At 33.8% G+C, this 16,462-nt stretch overlaps 2 protein-coding genes across 3 annotated transcripts; both read right to left on the bottom strand.

The window, feature by feature from the left end:
• Positions 1–772: 772 nt before the first annotated feature.
• LOC135674254 (expansin-like A2) lies at positions 773–2,159 on the bottom strand. The gene is made up of 5 exons (XM_065183924.1): positions 1,991–2,159; positions 1,790–1,899; positions 1,547–1,725; positions 1,313–1,445; positions 773–1,245 (listed from the first exon to the last, which is right to left on the bottom strand). The coding sequence occupies exons 1-5, from the start codon at positions 2,112–2,114 to the stop codon at positions 997–999; spliced, it is 795 nt and encodes a 264-aa protein (XP_065039996.1). The 5' UTR covers positions 2,115–2,159; the 3' UTR covers positions 773–996.
• Positions 2,160–9,055: 6,896 nt separating this feature from the next.
• LOC135674251 (protein S-acyltransferase 10-like) lies at positions 9,056–16,335 on the bottom strand. Of its 2 annotated transcripts, XM_065183918.1 has the most exons (11): positions 16,164–16,332; positions 15,965–16,079; positions 13,921–13,995; positions 13,740–13,811; positions 13,514–13,648; positions 12,550–12,583; positions 11,545–11,654; positions 10,673–10,759; positions 10,352–10,435; positions 9,423–9,488; positions 9,056–9,323 (listed from the first exon to the last, which is right to left on the bottom strand). In XM_065183918.1, exons 1-11 carry the CDS (start codon positions 16,246–16,248, stop codon positions 9,149–9,151), a joined length of 1,038 nt encoding a protein of 345 aa, XP_065039990.1. In that variant the 5' UTR covers positions 16,249–16,332; the 3' UTR covers positions 9,056–9,148. The 2 variants fall into 2 exon arrangements, with proteins under 2 accessions (XP_065039990.1, XP_065039991.1); XM_065183919.1 differs by lacking the exon at positions 10,352–10,435 and having other exon boundaries at positions 16,164–16,335.
• Positions 16,336–16,462: the final 127 nt, after the last annotated feature.

Below are 16,462 nucleotides of genomic sequence, written 5' to 3'. Positions count from 1 at the left end.
CACTAGTTTAGAGAGATGAAAAGAACTCCTCCACAAAAGGTAAAAATTAAAATGATGATCTCACACTTCTGAGAAAGCCATTTACTATAATCTAATTCCATCGTTACGGTAAATCATGTCACCTATCTCACACTCTTTTTTGTTTGATCGACAAAAACCAAGATTATTTCAGTCACAGGTGATTCCAAGAGCACCTTCAGACGATCGAATTGATCACGAGGATAAGTTCTTCACGGTTGAGTTCAACGTGGCCACAAAGTTTCAGCAGTCGTTTCAGCAGTCGTTCACAGATCTCAATCAGAGGAAGACAGGGGCCGAAAGCTGGTCCCTGCTGTATCACGATGGTGCCTTCATGATCCATACTATCCCTAACCTGTAGCCTACTCATATCATCCCTAAACCTCAAATTCTCATCACTGTGAAGTCTGAGGTCAGTCAAAGTGAACAAATTTCAAATGAAGTATCTGAATATTAAGTTCTACTTTATTCGATTCAGTATTAACATACATAATCTATAGTTATGCTTATAATTTCCTTTCAGAGATGAATATTTCTTTGCACGTTTAACTAAATATTTAGTTCCTATGTCTCCTTCGTCATCCTCCCAATGACATGGACCAAATGAGGCTACGACGACACACCACCACCACCACCACCACCTACTGCAACTCGGTGATACAGTGTTGACAAACTAATGTGTCCAAGAATCATGTGCGAAGGCTCCCAAGCTAACCCACCACTAACATCTCAAATGTCTAATAGTACCCACATCTGATGAAGTAAGCATCTAAATTAGGAACAAAGTTGCAGCTTGAAGACTGAAAAGGAATCAGCAATAGACCAGCAGGTGGCAAGTCATTTTCTTGTGAGCAATCTTGGCACCTTCTTCTTCGTCTTGACACCAAACCACCATCACATGTCTGAAGGAATATCCCCATTCCCCAGTAGGTTAGGCTACTCTTCACCTGTTTCTTGTAGGACACAGGCTTACTTGCCTCACTTCCATTCTCGAGTGTCACAGGGGTAGCAGCCCTCTTGAGCAATGTCAGTGAGCTGAACCCCCAATTCATAGATCGAACCGGTCTTCCACTCGGCCGGGAGGACCGCCTTCTCGGCCCACACCCACTTGCCGTCGTAGCCGCCCGTCACCACCATCCGGAACTGCAGCGCCCCGGCCGGCGCCCGCCTCGTGCTCCATACTGGACCGTATTCCCGGCTCATGAACCGCCAATTCCACGATCCGACCTGCCGGTTCAACACAAAAATTGGATTGAGCCAATTGAACCGGACCGAATCGATGCTAGCTCGGTACCTGGGCTACGTCGACCGCCACGATATCGGTCTGGCCTCCCTGGTAGAGGAACTTGATGACCAGCTGATCGGGTCTTCTGCTGCTCTCTTCCACTCTGATCGATAGGTTCTGCTTCTTATACTCGCACGGGATCCTGAAAAGTGATTCGGTGGGTTGCTTCATCGTGAGATGTGACTGCTTGATCATAACACAGTGTGCAGTTCCCGGAATTCATAGCGGTGTGCCTTCGTCTACCTCTTGTATTCCACATCCAGAATGCCAAGTCTCTTGAGCTCCTGCGCCGTGCCATCTCGTGCCATGGCGGTGAAGGCTCGGGGACTCAACACAAGATCCGTGGTGTTGCTCTTGTTGAGGTCGGTCAGGATCACCCTTACGCCTCCGGTGCTACAGAGTCTTCTGTTCTTGCATCTTACCTGCGTGGTGAAAGAAAAGCTCAACCATTTATGATTGCAGAAGAGAATAGGTTTCATCTCTAACCTGGAAACAAGCTCCACAGCCAAAACCCTCTCTGTGGAGGGCAGAGCTCCCAGCTGCAATGTAACCTCCATTGAAGCTCAAAGCCATGGAGCCATAGCCACAGGCTCCGACTGTAAGCGAAGTTTAGCAGAACAAAAGAGATCAAACGATGACCATTGATGCGGCTTCTCAAACAGTAGCTCTGTTAGTGGTAGAACAAACCAGAGAGGGCAGAAGCGGAGGGGGAGTAGGCTGCCTTGGAATGATGCACACACCGATCACATGCTGTAGCAGAAAGGATAGAAAGGGAGAGGACGAGGAAGGCAAGGACAGTGCCACCACCCATGCGGACTAAGAAGTCGGGAATGGGGAAAGGTGAAAACCCTTGACACTATATGAAAGAGAAAGGGCGACGGACATAGCTCACGGGTTGGAGTTATATGAATAAAAAATATAATTATTTTTTATTATGTGAAAAAAAATTAATATCTAAATCGAAATCAACTTATTAATACTAAGATTATATATCTTTGGATATCATTCAGTAAAAATTTTATTTGATTTATAAATATACCATTGTCAAGATTACATTGATGTTGAAGAGAACTAAGATCATATTTATCTCTTTTCCTATCATTTATCGGACTACGGATAAAAATAAAAATTAAAAAAATTAAAAATAAATCTATAATTTTAATTTCTAATTTCTAATTTTGTATCCCTATAAGAGGTGGGAGAGTCCTTTTCATAAATGTCATCTCATAAAGAATCCTGTCATAATTAAATTTTTTTTTAATGATCGATAATCATAATCATAATCTAATCATATTTATAATATATTTTATATAATTAAGTATGATCATATAATCTAGTATTCTCTCACTTACCTATTAATTGATAAAATATAAAAAATTAAGTAAATAAAATAAATATTTATTTAAAAATAATAATTATACATAATTTGAAAGTATTTTATACATGATCATAAATTTTTAAAACAAGCTAATAACTCCAATATGTACAATAATACTATAATAAATCTGACTATCAATGTGAGTAGTTATATGTTATCAATGTCATATTCTTTTTATGTATCATAATATTATTAGTCTTTCCTTATACAGTTTATAATGATTCTATAATTTATCTTATTAAGATAATCTTATTATTACATTCAATAATTATATATACATAAATATAAATATGATAATAAAAATAAATAACTTTAATTATGTAAGAAAAATAGCAATAAGAGTATCCACTTAATATACATCACTCTATTTTTTTATGACTTGCTTACAAGGCTCATTCTAAAAATATATTCTTTAAATATTTTAAGTTATAACATTTTAACAAATGGATTAACAATCATCAAAGTAATCTCAAGTTCTTAATTAACATTTATTGTTTCTAGGCTCTTTCTTTAATCACCTAGTTTTATCTTAAAGCCACTAAGGCACTTATCAAAAAAAAAAAAAAAAACTACGGTATTATCATAAAATATCTTTAGTGACATGATAATTTAGTCAACCATATCAAGTTGATAAAATTTCATAATCATAAAGTTTGGATTTATGATCTTAAAGCATGTCATAAATTAAACTTTTATTATTGATGATATAATAAGTAATTATTTTATATTTTTTTTAAATTATCCCTCCAATTGAATATGAATTCTAAAATAGACTTTCTACTATTGAGGTAATTTATAAAATCAGTATCTAAATATCTCGTCACTTTAAGTTGATTTAATCTTTAATATATGAGTATATAATATTTCACTTCCTTTATATATCTCATCACTTTCTTCACAGCTCTAGTTATGTCTTGATATGTCATCTATAAATATAATGAAATACCTCTCAAACAAGGAATATAAAGTGGTTTACATATATCAATATAAACAATCTCAAATAAGTTTTTACTTCTTGTGTTATTTTACTTTATATACTTAGTTTGCTTTTCGCAATATATGCAAATATCAAATCTAAATCTTTCAAAATATGACTTTACTAATCTTTTAATTCTTTTTTTTAAATATATACCTCAAACATTTGTGCCATAAAAGATTTCTCATCATTGAAACTATGTTTTGATCCAATATTTGTTTGTAAGGTCACTAATATCTTTATGAACTCAAAATTCAAATTAATTCTATATAAACCATCATACATCATTTCATAATTAATTTTTATTAAATCATAAAATATACTAAGTTTATTATTACTAAAATAAAGATAATATACTCTTTTTAATTCTAAATAGAGAAACTAAATTTTAAAAAAATAATAGAAACATAGCATATGCTTGCAAGATCTATTAGATGACTTGTCTCTAGATGTATGTGATAAATTATTACTTTTATCACTTTTACTCTGAGATGATTCTTTATAACAATGAATCTTTTATATTTTTTTGGTTTACAAATTATAAGAAATCCCTATACAATATTAGAAACATGAGTTGAAATACCAAAATGAATCTACTAAATGTTAGAAAGAACTTCTATAATATTTGATTCTAAAAATACAAAGGTTGGGTTTATACATTTTTACTACGAAGGCTTTCTTCTAATTAGTCTACTTAGTATTTCCAAACTCAATAAATTTATTTGGTGGATGATACTTAAACTTTCTCTTCGTACTACCAACTTCTCAAATAGTAGTCAAAATATTATAAAATCTTTTATGTCTTATCCTTAATTCTTCATAAATACATATACTAGTTAGTTCATTCAAATCTCATTTATCTTTCTTTGTATTATAATGAATCTTGAATAAGCTAAATTGAGGAGGAAGAGAATTAAAAATGAATTGTATGAGAAAAGACTTATCCACAAATATCCTTAATACTTTGATTTTCATAATCTTATTAGTTATATTGAGGATGTGATCTTGAATCCCTCGAGTATTATTGTACTGAGTCATAGACAGCTTCTTTATTAATGTGCTAACCCATGACTTATCGGTAGATAAATATATCTTTTGTAGCTCTAAAAAATTCCTATGCACTAGTTATAGGTGGTAATAAAGTTTTTCTGTTATTCACAATTGTCATTCTTATAAACATTAGACTAAGTCTATTAAATATTTTTTCAAATATTCATTTTATTAACTTGTTCTGTAACATTTTCATTAATTAAGTTTACAGGCTTTTCAACAAACAATATTAAGTCAAGATCTAATAAACTCAATGTAAACTACATATGCTTTGACTATTTTGAATAATTTAAACCGGAGAGTATAGGGATATTAGAAGCATTGGAGTGTGTGGAAATAGGGATCATCATAAAATATAAAACAACATTAATATTTTAAGTTTTTGAAATATGATAAACTATTGATATCATTAATATTTCATCTAAGGGTAAAATATTGACATAGTTAGTGTTCACTCAAAATTATTTATGAAGAATGAATATCATCCTTATGGAATAGTATTATTATTTTTAAGTATACATTCTTAAATTATAATGATATTTAAAATAGTATTATCCTACCCCATTGCATACTTATTCAAAGTAAATTATCTGATTATCTAAATCTCATAATTACATGTATTATTATGAATGTTTTTAATATTATTTAAGGCTAATTCTTTAATATAATTTTATGAGTCATTAGTCTAGGTCATCTTGGTGGTTACAAGACTAATACAATAATACAAAATATAGTTTAAAATATTATATAAATTATAAAATATTTATTATAATTTATACCTCATAAGTCTACCATCCTAGGCCATTTTAACAACTACTAATCCAATTAAACTTATGGATATAAGTTATAAATAATATTTTTTTAATATTTTATTATCTAATTTATATAAAAATAGTTTAATAATAATTAAATATTAATCATAATAATTATTAAATATTAATCAATATAAAAAACTTACATAACAATTTTTGTCATGATAAAACATAAATCATATCTTTGTATAAAAAATAAATATTATTTCATAATTTTAAATATATGTATATGAATAAATACACAAATATCCAAGAATAATAATTAAAATTTAATTATCACAAACAAATTTTTTTTAAATATGTTATATGAAAAATTATAAAAAATTATAATTTATATTTTTTTATTTCGTATGGAACCCTATTAGACCAATCAACCTTATTTAATCGATCAAGTCTAGAATTAAGCTACCCAAACATAGGCTAACAGATTTAGACGAAACATCAGCCCAATTATGTCGATCAAAATTAAATTAACTAAAGTCAAATTTTAACTTTTTCTAAATTTGGTCATGAGATTCATCAAATCTAAATCTAATCAAATAGTCAAAATATAGTTAAAATAAAGTTTGATAAAAATATTTAATTAAAGAAAATAAATTTAGTTAATTTTATAATTAAGGATATAAGTCAAAAATATTTGATTTTTGAACGATAAAATTATAGTTTTGATAAGATATATAGTAAAAATATTTGATTCTGAAAGGCAAAATTGATAAGGAGGCATCAACTAGAATTAAAAGGGTAAAATAGTCTTCTAATGATTGAAAAACACTTTTTCTCCTCAATCGTTGTTGTGGGAGGCATACGGTCACCGTGGTGCATGGTTGCTTGTCGCTTATGCACTATTTATGGTCGTCATGGTGTGCAACAGTCCATTGCCTACAAACTGCCTATGGTCATCATGATACACGGTTGTTCTCCGCTTGTGCGCCGCCTACTGCCATTGTGATGCATGGCCAAGTGGTGACCCCTATGGTCGCCACATTATGCTATTGGCTCAAACTCTCTTCACAATCGATCGGCAACCCCTACAGCTATCGTAGCATGCCATCGCGCCCACACACATCATCGTAATGTGCGACCAATCCGAACTATCTCCGTGGTCGACTGACAACCCCTTATATTCATCGTAGCATGTCATCGCGCCCACGCATTACTATTCTCACTACGCACAGTATCCACAATCGACCAATAACCTTTATAGTTATTGTATAGTCATTAGGAACTACAACCTCCGATGTCTCATTGATGCACATCGCTACTAGCAACACCGCCACAACCTTTGTGAACTACGGCCTGCTTGCTTTGTAACCAGCGATCAAAGGTAGTAGTGTTGTTGCTTTGTTGTACACATAGTGACATTGTTGCGTGTGCAACGTTGGTGACCAAGGCAGGTCGCCATAGCATCGCCTAGGTTGTTGTACACAAGCAATCGTTGTTGCATACAATGATGCTACCATATGTGTAATCATTACCCACGACTAGGTCGATGACTAATGGAGGTCGTAATCGCATCGCTCAGCCTTCTATGACCTTTGGCCTAGACGTTCGACAACAACCTACCAATGGCAGTGTTGCACATCCTTTCATCCAACACCTGTATCCTTCTATCGTTCATAGATCACTCATGGGAGGAAACGTGCATCGCCCACAAGCAGCCAATTAGGGCAAACATGACAAATGACTAGATCGATGACATCCTTTCACAAGTGAAGAGTGCTTATAAACATATATAAATACAGATATGATACTTTTCTATGATCAAAGTATTTGATTTCAAAATTCTAGCTTTGATACCAATTATAAGAATAAAAACTGTAATTATAATATTGTTATGTGAAAACTTTAATACCAAAATTAAAATTAAATAATCATAGATGAAGATCAAAATTAAATACCTTTTGATATCATTTAGAAAAACTTTATGTGACATGCAAATGCATTATCATTGAATCCGAAAACTATGGTGATGTTGATCTACTAAGAGAACTAGACTTATTTTTTCTTCTCTTTTTATTATTTATGGTATTACTATAAATAATAGAATAAAGACTAATAGAGGTTAAAAATAGATTTATAATTATAATTTTTAATGATTCATTCTTAAAATATTTTATCTTTTTATAAACAAAAGTAGATGGTCTATTATGATAATTAAAAATATTCCTTTCATCAAGATCATATCTTAAAAAAATTGACTATATATATATTTTTATTAATCGATAGTTTTAATTAAAGGTTAAATAAATTTATAATATATTTTATCTAATTAAATTAGATTACAGAGCTAATTATTAGACTGGTAAAAAGAAAACGTCCTGAAAACTTGTAGAGATTATCTTATTGCTGTTGTGGAGGCTACAAAGGTTAATGGCAATGACACCACTCTCCTGCACAGAACCCAACATCTGGTACGTCCCAAATAATGTAATGCAACGTGATGGAAGACGTGGGTGGGTAGGGGCTGAGAAGCTTCTGCATCAATAAAACCCAATCTCTCCAAATGAACGGAGAGAGAGAGAGAGAGAGAGAGAGAGAGAGAGTAGAATGTGGTGATTGAGTTTGAGTTGGATGGACGAGAAGAAAAGGTTTTGGGTTCTGCTTGGTTCTTCTGCAAGATTCAAAGGCTGGATGGGTTCTGCGAGATTACAGTCGCGGCAATTACGGCGTTTCGTCTGTTGTTGTAGTTTCTTGTTTGTCGCGTTCGTGCTCGATGAATTGTCGATGAGAATCCAACGTTTCTATTGGGAGTTCGTTTAGCAGGCAGGCAAGGCTGGCTGGGCTCGGTGTCGGCACGCGATGTCGGCGTCGTCGTCGTCCTCGTCACGCACGCTCAGCGGCAGCGGATCTCATCTCTACTACTCTAATAAAGCCAGATCTATAGTTAAGCCTTCTTGAGTATTTGTCGGATGCCACATCATCATTAACGAGTAGACCTGTCGATTAAAATCTAGTAAAAAGTTAGTATTTAATTGGTTTCGATCACCGGATTAATATATCTAAGATGGCCCACTACAGTGATCAATGATAGCTCTTTAACGATCGACAAATAATTACATTGACCCTCCTTTATCAAAATTATATCATTAACATGTATAGGTTAAAATCTACCAAAACTCGAATAAAATAAAGTTCAACCTTTATTGGATCTTTTTACAACTGCAACAAAGTTAAAAATCTCAATTATTTAGGATCAACTTCATGAATCTTTTATTAGATATTTCTATTATATATGAATATATATATATATATATATATATATATATATATATATTTATATATTTATAAATGATCATACATACATACATACATATAAACATCAATGACCAGGCCAAACATAGAAATGATCAGAAGCAAAATCACTGGTAAATGACTCTTTTTGTTGTGCTTTTATTCAATCTATGCATAGTCTTTTTTACTAATAAAAGTATAATGGGGGAAGAGACAGTTATTTGGCTAACTAATCCTCTCACCCATTTTGATAAATATCTAATGTGGTACACATTCTAACATTGCAAGCAGATGTTTACTAAGTGTTTCAAAAACACAAGGAGAAGAAATAATAAATGAGAGAATTACAGCATTTGATACAGCAAGTGCAGGCCAAAGAAACATCAAACAAGAATTCATCAACAACACTTGCAAGAAATGATGTCCACACAAGTGTAAGGTCTGGCTCTTGCTTCCAATTCCTCCATTGGTGGGACAGCTTCCAGAGTGTACATGCTGTCCCTGGAGCAACAAGATGTATACAGGTTCTTGCAAATGCCTCTGCTAAATGGATGAACCTTCTTTGGGATTCCCCTACAAATCATAAACATTCAGTATCTGCTTATAAGTACAATTAGCAATGAGATGTCATCATAATAAGCTGAGGTATGGAAACCAGAATAGTGCTCATACCTTAGGTACAAAATGCGCCGCCTTCTCGCCATTTCATAAGTAGTTTGATTTGTTATCATTAGGTAGCTGGACCAAAGATCGTCAAAAAAGAATAATTAGTGAAACATTTGGGTTTATGATGCCATATCATAATTCTTCCACAAAGTATTATATGCAGATGGTAAGTGTGAATATCAAGTGAAATCCTGATTTCAACCAATCTTCAACCTGGAGAGAAAATCTCATCCAAATTCACCATGAGGTGCCGTCACAATCACAACAGACCAAGACAAAGCAAATAATTAGGTCCTAGTAAACGATTTTGAAACAAAAAAATGAAGAAAAAAAACAAAATGCTAACTAACTTCTATGGTAATGTGCCATTTAGTCCAAGTTAACTGTAAGGAAAAAAAATCTAAGACTTGTCACAGGACCAGATTGATAAACATGGATATTGATCAAATTCCATGGGTAACACAAGGTCCATAAGAATCTAACTTCATGCCTCTCATGAAAGTAAATATTGTTATAATCAATGGGCTGCAGTGATCAGAGATATGTGGAACTAAGTTGAAATTGAAAGGGAACTTTAATGAGCAGAAGAAGAAATATGTGAAAAGTTGTCGATCATTTTATTGAGAGCATACACAAAGAAGTGGAAGGAACACGACATGGCTGAAAACCTATCTCCCAAATAGAAGTATCCATAGCTGAGAACTTTGATTCCTTTACATAGCAAAGGGAACATATTTCAGGGAGCATTTTCCTTTTGCAGACCCAATCTCATTCACCTAATTCTCCAAAATACTAGCTACATAAATCACTAAGAACCTTTAGTATAATATCGGATTTTGCTTACATGGAGAAAAATAGGTTAAATGCATACTGTAATGAACTAAAAACACTACAATTAAATGTAAAATTCCAACAATCATGAAATCTGATCTTACCTGTGGAATAGGAGCAGTACAAGAAGAAAGATGAGAGAAAACACCAATGCAGTTAACAGTACTATGGCAATTAAATCCTTCCACCTGAAAAGGCCATTTTAAGCAGATGTTGTGCTAATTTTCCAAAGTACGAGAATAAGGGCTTAGAACACAAAATTAATTGTCAGAACCCTCATATTCACATTTCTCCTGTTAAGGGACGTAAACTAATTGTTAAGGTCAGCAATTGTTAAGACTTTTAAGGACATGCAGTTTGAACAAGGGCTTGAATCAACTACTCAATTTTAGATACTACAAGTTATTCGATGGGAGAAACCATACCATGTCTTCATGAGTTTTGAGCGCAAGAATGTGATATATAATACAACAGTCCAGATGCAAAGGATTGTTTCTTCAAAAATGTACCACCTACCAATAGATTCCCAAAACAATTCATTAGTTTTTCACCTACAAAATCTCCATAAAAGAAAATAATACAACAACCAGACAAAATTACATATATACATCACTATGTGTTTCTTTAGAGAGTAAAGACGCAAGCAAAACAACCAAGTCCAGCAAGGAAAAAAGTTATGTATGAAGTAGAAGAATAGGAAAATGCTTGATGCGCTTAGATGATATGAAGCATAATCCCAGGAAGCTTTGCATGCCATGAGGCATTTAAGATTAGAAAAATTAACATGGAGACTAAGAAAGACAAGAACAATATTAAAAATAACAATTTATAAATATGAAAGATGATCTACTCACAACCTAAGGAAACAGAGTCCAAGATACAAGTCAAATGATGCTAGTATCAGAGGTCAGCATTTGGCATTGTGGTGTTAAATAGCCAAGTTGTTCACAGGAATCAGGTCACAGGACTCGATTGTGGATGCATGATGGCAGCAGTTGCAATTCCGATATTCAGTTTGGCAAAGGATTAATCAATCTCAAAAAGTGGCTTCAAATATGCACACGAAGCATGCAATTTTATGCTTTGTTATCATGTAACTAACTTACAGCAATACATGAATAAAAATATAATTGATCAGCAAAAAAAACATTAAATTAACTGGACCAGAAACTACCACAAGTAACATTCTTTTTTTCAAGTAATAAAATGTTCTTTTTAACATAGAATTCCGGATACAATGGCAATCAATGAGTTTACATGATAGCACCATAAAAATCCACTTTTGGAGTGAACTCACCAAAACCGGCAGTGATTCCTTTGCCCAATGCAAGTTCCTAGCCAGACACAGTGATGATCAAATTGAAGGACACATTTATCACAATCATGACAGTGTTTTGAGCGTGGAGGCTGCACATATGTAGCAAAGCGTTTAGTATATATTGCAAACTTAAATAGAAAGTACAATTGGATGAAAACAGAGATGCTGGCTTGGAACATGTAGGTTAAATGAAAATATTTCCATGGATATTAGCTTAAACACAGATCAGTGCTACCTTTGTTCAAAAAATACTATAGCAATGTAACCAAATTCAGAAGTCTCAGGCATAACCAGGCATTTAACTAATACAAATCAAGTACAAAGCAAATCTGTTTACAATTGCCTGAATTTCATCATTTGAATCCAGAAACAAGCTTAAGTTTAATATCTAAATAACTAAATAAATATAAACACAACATAGAATAAAGAGAGAGAAACAGAGAGGAGAGAGAGCTGAGCTAGTATTTTTCTAGAAGAATTGATGCTTCAATTCTTCGGTTTGAAAATCAAACATGGAGTTCCATATAGATGATCAATTTAGGTGAACATGATTTATTATATAATAGATGGAAAGGTATTTTAAGAGCACAGAAAACATTTGATATTGTAAACAATTTATAAATATCAAAATACTTTAAATTTTAGCATGCATGCATTTAGTATCAATTGAAACAATTTCAAAATAGAGTCTAGTTTAGAATGGACTAGAATATGATGACTTTCATCATACAGTTGATCAACAATATCGATTGACTAACAGACAAAATTGACATTAAGCACTGGATAAGTTTGCATATTTATTACATGTGCAAGTGAAGTGTAAAATAGCGACAACAAGTTTGGAACAACTAAAGGACAAGAAAGCACTGATAAGCAAGTACCAGTATTTTATACAGATATATTAAATAAAAAAGCAATCTAGAGATTGATTTTCCAAAGCAGACTTCTTGTCGAGTGAGGTACTATAAAAAAATCAGATATTACCTGAATGATATTACAGTAAGTGCAAGTCCAGTTCCTGTAAAACCAAAATGATAATGCATAATGAAATTGAAATTGGTCAATTATTAAATCTTAAATAAGAATACAAATTATGTAGACACTTCACTTTACATAGCATGGGCTACAGTATTACAAGATGCCAGTCACACCATCTATGTAATGTTGTTGACCAATTTGGACCAATACCAGTCAACTCTCTAGTGAAACAACTCAAAAGTCATTAAATCTAGGTCAAAAAACTAGGGCTAGAAAAGGACTCTGGTTAGTCTATTTGTCTTTGGAGCCTTCCCTCTTTTTTTGTCCCTAAGTGGTACAATTCAGAGCAGCATATCATACAAGTTCAAGAAGGGAGTAATATGAGACCAATATGTGAAATTTCAATCAAGGTTCGTCGTACCGCAACATACCGCTCAATATGAGCAGTGCATACCGATCTGACAAGGGACTGGTATGGACGGGACATCAGTATGCTCCCATTTACTATGTGTCGATATGCTCGATATGGCTCGGTACAACTCGGTATGTACCATACCAATAACTGATCAGTACACCGGTATGGACTAGTAAGGTGAACGATGATTTCAATATTTCGTAATAATTATAAATCCTCAAAAATATTAAAAAATTAAAGATATTCTAGCTAAATTTAAGCAAAGAAAAGATTACTTACAAGTTATATCAATTAATCTAACATTCAATCTAACCATATTTGGTCATGGTTTGTCTTTACACATTCCGCTCTTCTCCATTGTTGTTTTCAGTGACATTCCCTCGGTGAATAGAGGGTAGTGACATCAGATCCAGTTACATGTATTGTACTTTTGCTAGTGGGCCTTTTCTTTTTTCCTTTTTACAATTAGTGATCTAAGAATATAATAGAAAGATGAGCTTGAAATAGTTATTATTATAACATTATATGCTTCTCATTGCAATAATAATAATATACCTGATGGCTGATCCAGGAGGGTAGAGTTCCATAACTAGCTTTTCCCATGATAATGAAGGCAAGCGGGAATTTTGCCTTTCTAACTGATTATTCCTTGTGGAAGAAACTAAGTTCCCATTTCTTGCATTAGACTGTCTTTGCTTGAACATTAGAAAGATAGAAAAATAAGATGCCAACAAAACTTCAAGTCCATATTAATACAATCATGAAATGACTATGATCTTACTCTACAATTGCTGGTGAGTTTATAAATGTAGTGTTCCTGCCATTTTTCACCCTCATTGCATCAATGATGTATCTAACAAGCAGGAATGTAAAAAAGAGGCACCCATAAGGCACTTTTGCTCTGATGGAAAACAGTATGTGATTTTTCAGAGGACAATCATGATAAGCTTAGATGTCATTACCCTGGGAATGAGCCAGATGTAAAGAAATATTGAACTAGAGTAACCAGAAAAACCATCAGATAAACTGTGATATACCTACAAATGGACCACATTCAAGGTAAAAAATGGTAAGTAACATAAATTAACTAAAGCAGCAAGCAAGAAGTGTAGAGAATAAAAGGTAATACAACTAGAATGTGACAGCTATAAGTATTTTTGACCCAAAGAATATTACGATAATAATGCAGATGGCCTCATCATTAAAGATTGAGAGACAAGAAATAGCCAAACTGACAAAGTTCAGATAATAATGCAGAAATTTTCATCAAACAAAATAAAATAAACTAATTAGTAAGAGTACATCAAGCTTATTTATAGCATCAAATAAAAATCACTACCAAAACTTATGTACAAATTATAGTTGGAAGGAATCAAAGATAAATGCATGAGATTCAACACAGTAAACTTGCAATTTGCATTCCAGATGAAATGTCATCAGTGAGAGACACACAAATAAATAATAGGAGAATCAATTATTTGTCAAGCAGGAAAGATTCACTACATTCTCATGCTGAAAACGAGGAAAAGAGAAATCATACAGACAAGTGGCGACGAGGACCTAACAAGGAGCAGGATAGAAAAAGACCATGGTTGAACATAGATAATATCAATGTATTTGTGTAGTGCACAAGGCAGATAACAAGTATCAAAATTCTAATTCATCAGAAAAGAATCGAGTTAATTTCTCAGTGGAAAATATTAGAATTCCAATCTCAGAGAGAAAACAGCTTTTAATGAAAATATTAACAGCCTTCTGAGAAGGTAACATCAAAATGGCCACCATGACAACCATAAAGTGTTACATAACAGAACATTACAAGTGCAAGCAGGAGAGAGGCTTTCTTGGATGTTTTTTAAATTTTATTAGATGTTGAATCATGAATGCATGTTCACTCATCAAAATTATACTACAGTAGGATTCTTATGCTTTCGACTTGATTATAGGGTTTTGACCTGTTATAAAGTTTGCTCTCATTACATTGCTTTAAAAGGAGAAGAAAGAGTTCTCTAGATAGGTTGTTAGGAAATTTTGAAAGAAAAGCCTAAATCTTGAAGAACAATATAATATTTGAGCCAACTCTCTTCAGTTATCAACGCAGAGGTGGCCAGCTGGTACAGCATTGCCAACCCCAGATGATATGAAAATATTAACAACCCTGTCATTGTTGCCTCCTACAGTGCATGTGCCTCTCTGTGAATAAAAGAATGACCATTATGACAAATTAACAATCATATGAATACCATATTTGCTCACAAATTTAGTGTCACTCATCATGGTCCACATGGAACATTTAAAACACCAGTTAACATCATTGATGCATGCAAAAAGACAGGGAATATGGTGCAGTACGAGCGGAACTAAAGAAAAAAAATATTTCCATAAAACTCAGATATCTAGGATACTATAATTGTCTAACTTGCTAATCCAATAATTTCCACAGAATGGTCCTAGCCATATACGGTGGCTGTTATTAGTCAATCAAGTTATAAATAAGCTTATTCTTTCTGTACTTTCCCAAGTGAGACAATGTGATGCTACAATCTCCACTAAAATGCCTCACATTCTCAATGGGACATCACATTCAGAGATACACCAATTTGGCATTCATTATATATACCATCTTGATACATGGTACCCAAGTAAAATGCCTAAAAGGTCAATCAAAATAACCATTCACAGAGCCCAAAACTACTTGACAACAGTTGAATGGTCAAAACACAGAGAGTCTTGACAACACCCATCTTCGGTGCAACCTAAAGCTCAAAACAAGCGAAGAAACGGTTTCGAGCTGACAATAGTTGACAAAGACAAACGAGCTCCTAAAATTTGAGCTTCATTTATCACAAAACGAAATCTACAAGTCCGCCAACTCAAAACCTTTCTTCTTCTCTTCCACATAATATCCACAAAAATTACATCTTTGCTACACCTAAACTGACAATCTAAACAGCAAAAGAAATAATGATGATAGCAACAAAGAGGGAACGGGATTTCATAGACTACCAGGGCTCCTCCCTTGACTTGCGTATCAAATTGGCATCGAAGAGGAAGATAACGCCTACGAACGTTATATGTAGCAGCACTATCACCGCCTTCAATCCACAGGAAGATCTACTCGCTGCAAAAAACCCCAAAACATTGCCAACCAAACCAACAAAGAAACCCACAAAGATGGGGTCTTTTTGGGAGAAGCAGGTCGTACCGCGATCGAAGAGGCCAGGACAGAGCAGAGAACAGTTCTCGGAGAGCGTCTCGCGGGCGTAGGAGAAGACGCCGACGGCGGCCATCGGACTCAAAGCAATCCAAGATTCGCCAGAAGAGGCGACAAATCAAGATCGGGGACGGCACGGTCCCTCCGTTGGTTCACGTGCTGGAAACCTAAAACAAAAGGGTGCAACGTGAGCCTCGTGAATCGAGGGCCCGCGCAAAACAACTCCTCGTGGGGACGTGTTCGTTAGACTTGTGGTACCAAATGGTGTTTGGTGTTCGTATAAAAATAGA

Source organism: Musa acuminata, chromosome BXJ1-5 (assembly GCF_036884655.1).
Source record: "Musa acuminata AAA Group cultivar baxijiao chromosome BXJ1-5, Cavendish_Baxijiao_AAA, whole genome shotgun sequence".
In the NCBI taxonomy this organism is placed as follows: domain Eukaryota; kingdom Viridiplantae; phylum Streptophyta; class Magnoliopsida; order Zingiberales; family Musaceae; genus Musa; species Musa acuminata.
The sequence above is the reverse complement of the archived record's forward strand: the minus strand, read 5'-3'. Positions and strand labels throughout refer to the sequence as shown.

Bases quoted from the DNA above. Each gene is read 5' to 3' on its own strand.
- LOC135674254 (XM_065183924.1), bottom strand. From the start codon at position 2,114: ATGGGTGGTGGCACTGTCCTTGCCTTCCTCGTCCTCTCCCTTTCTATC. The intron at 1,726-1,789 runs GTTAGAGATGAA...TTCACCACGCAG, and splicing joins GCTGTGGAGCTTGTTTCCAG to GTAAGATGCAAGAACAGAAG. The intron at 1,246-1,312 runs GTACCGAGCTAG...TTGAACCGGCAG, and splicing joins TGGCGGTCGACGTAGCCCAG to GTCGGATCGTGGAATTGGCG.
- LOC135674251 (XM_065183918.1), bottom strand. From the start codon at position 16,248: ATGGCCGCCGTCGGCGTCTTCTCCTACGCCCGCGAGACGCTCTCCGAG. The intron at 13,812-13,920 runs GTAATGACATCT...CCTGCTTGTTAG, and splicing joins ACATCTGGCTCATTCCCAGG to ATACATCATTGATGCAATGA. The intron at 9,489-10,351 runs GTAAGATCAGAT...TCTTTGGTCCAG, and splicing joins GTACTGCTCCTATTCCACAG to CTACCTAATGATAACAAATC.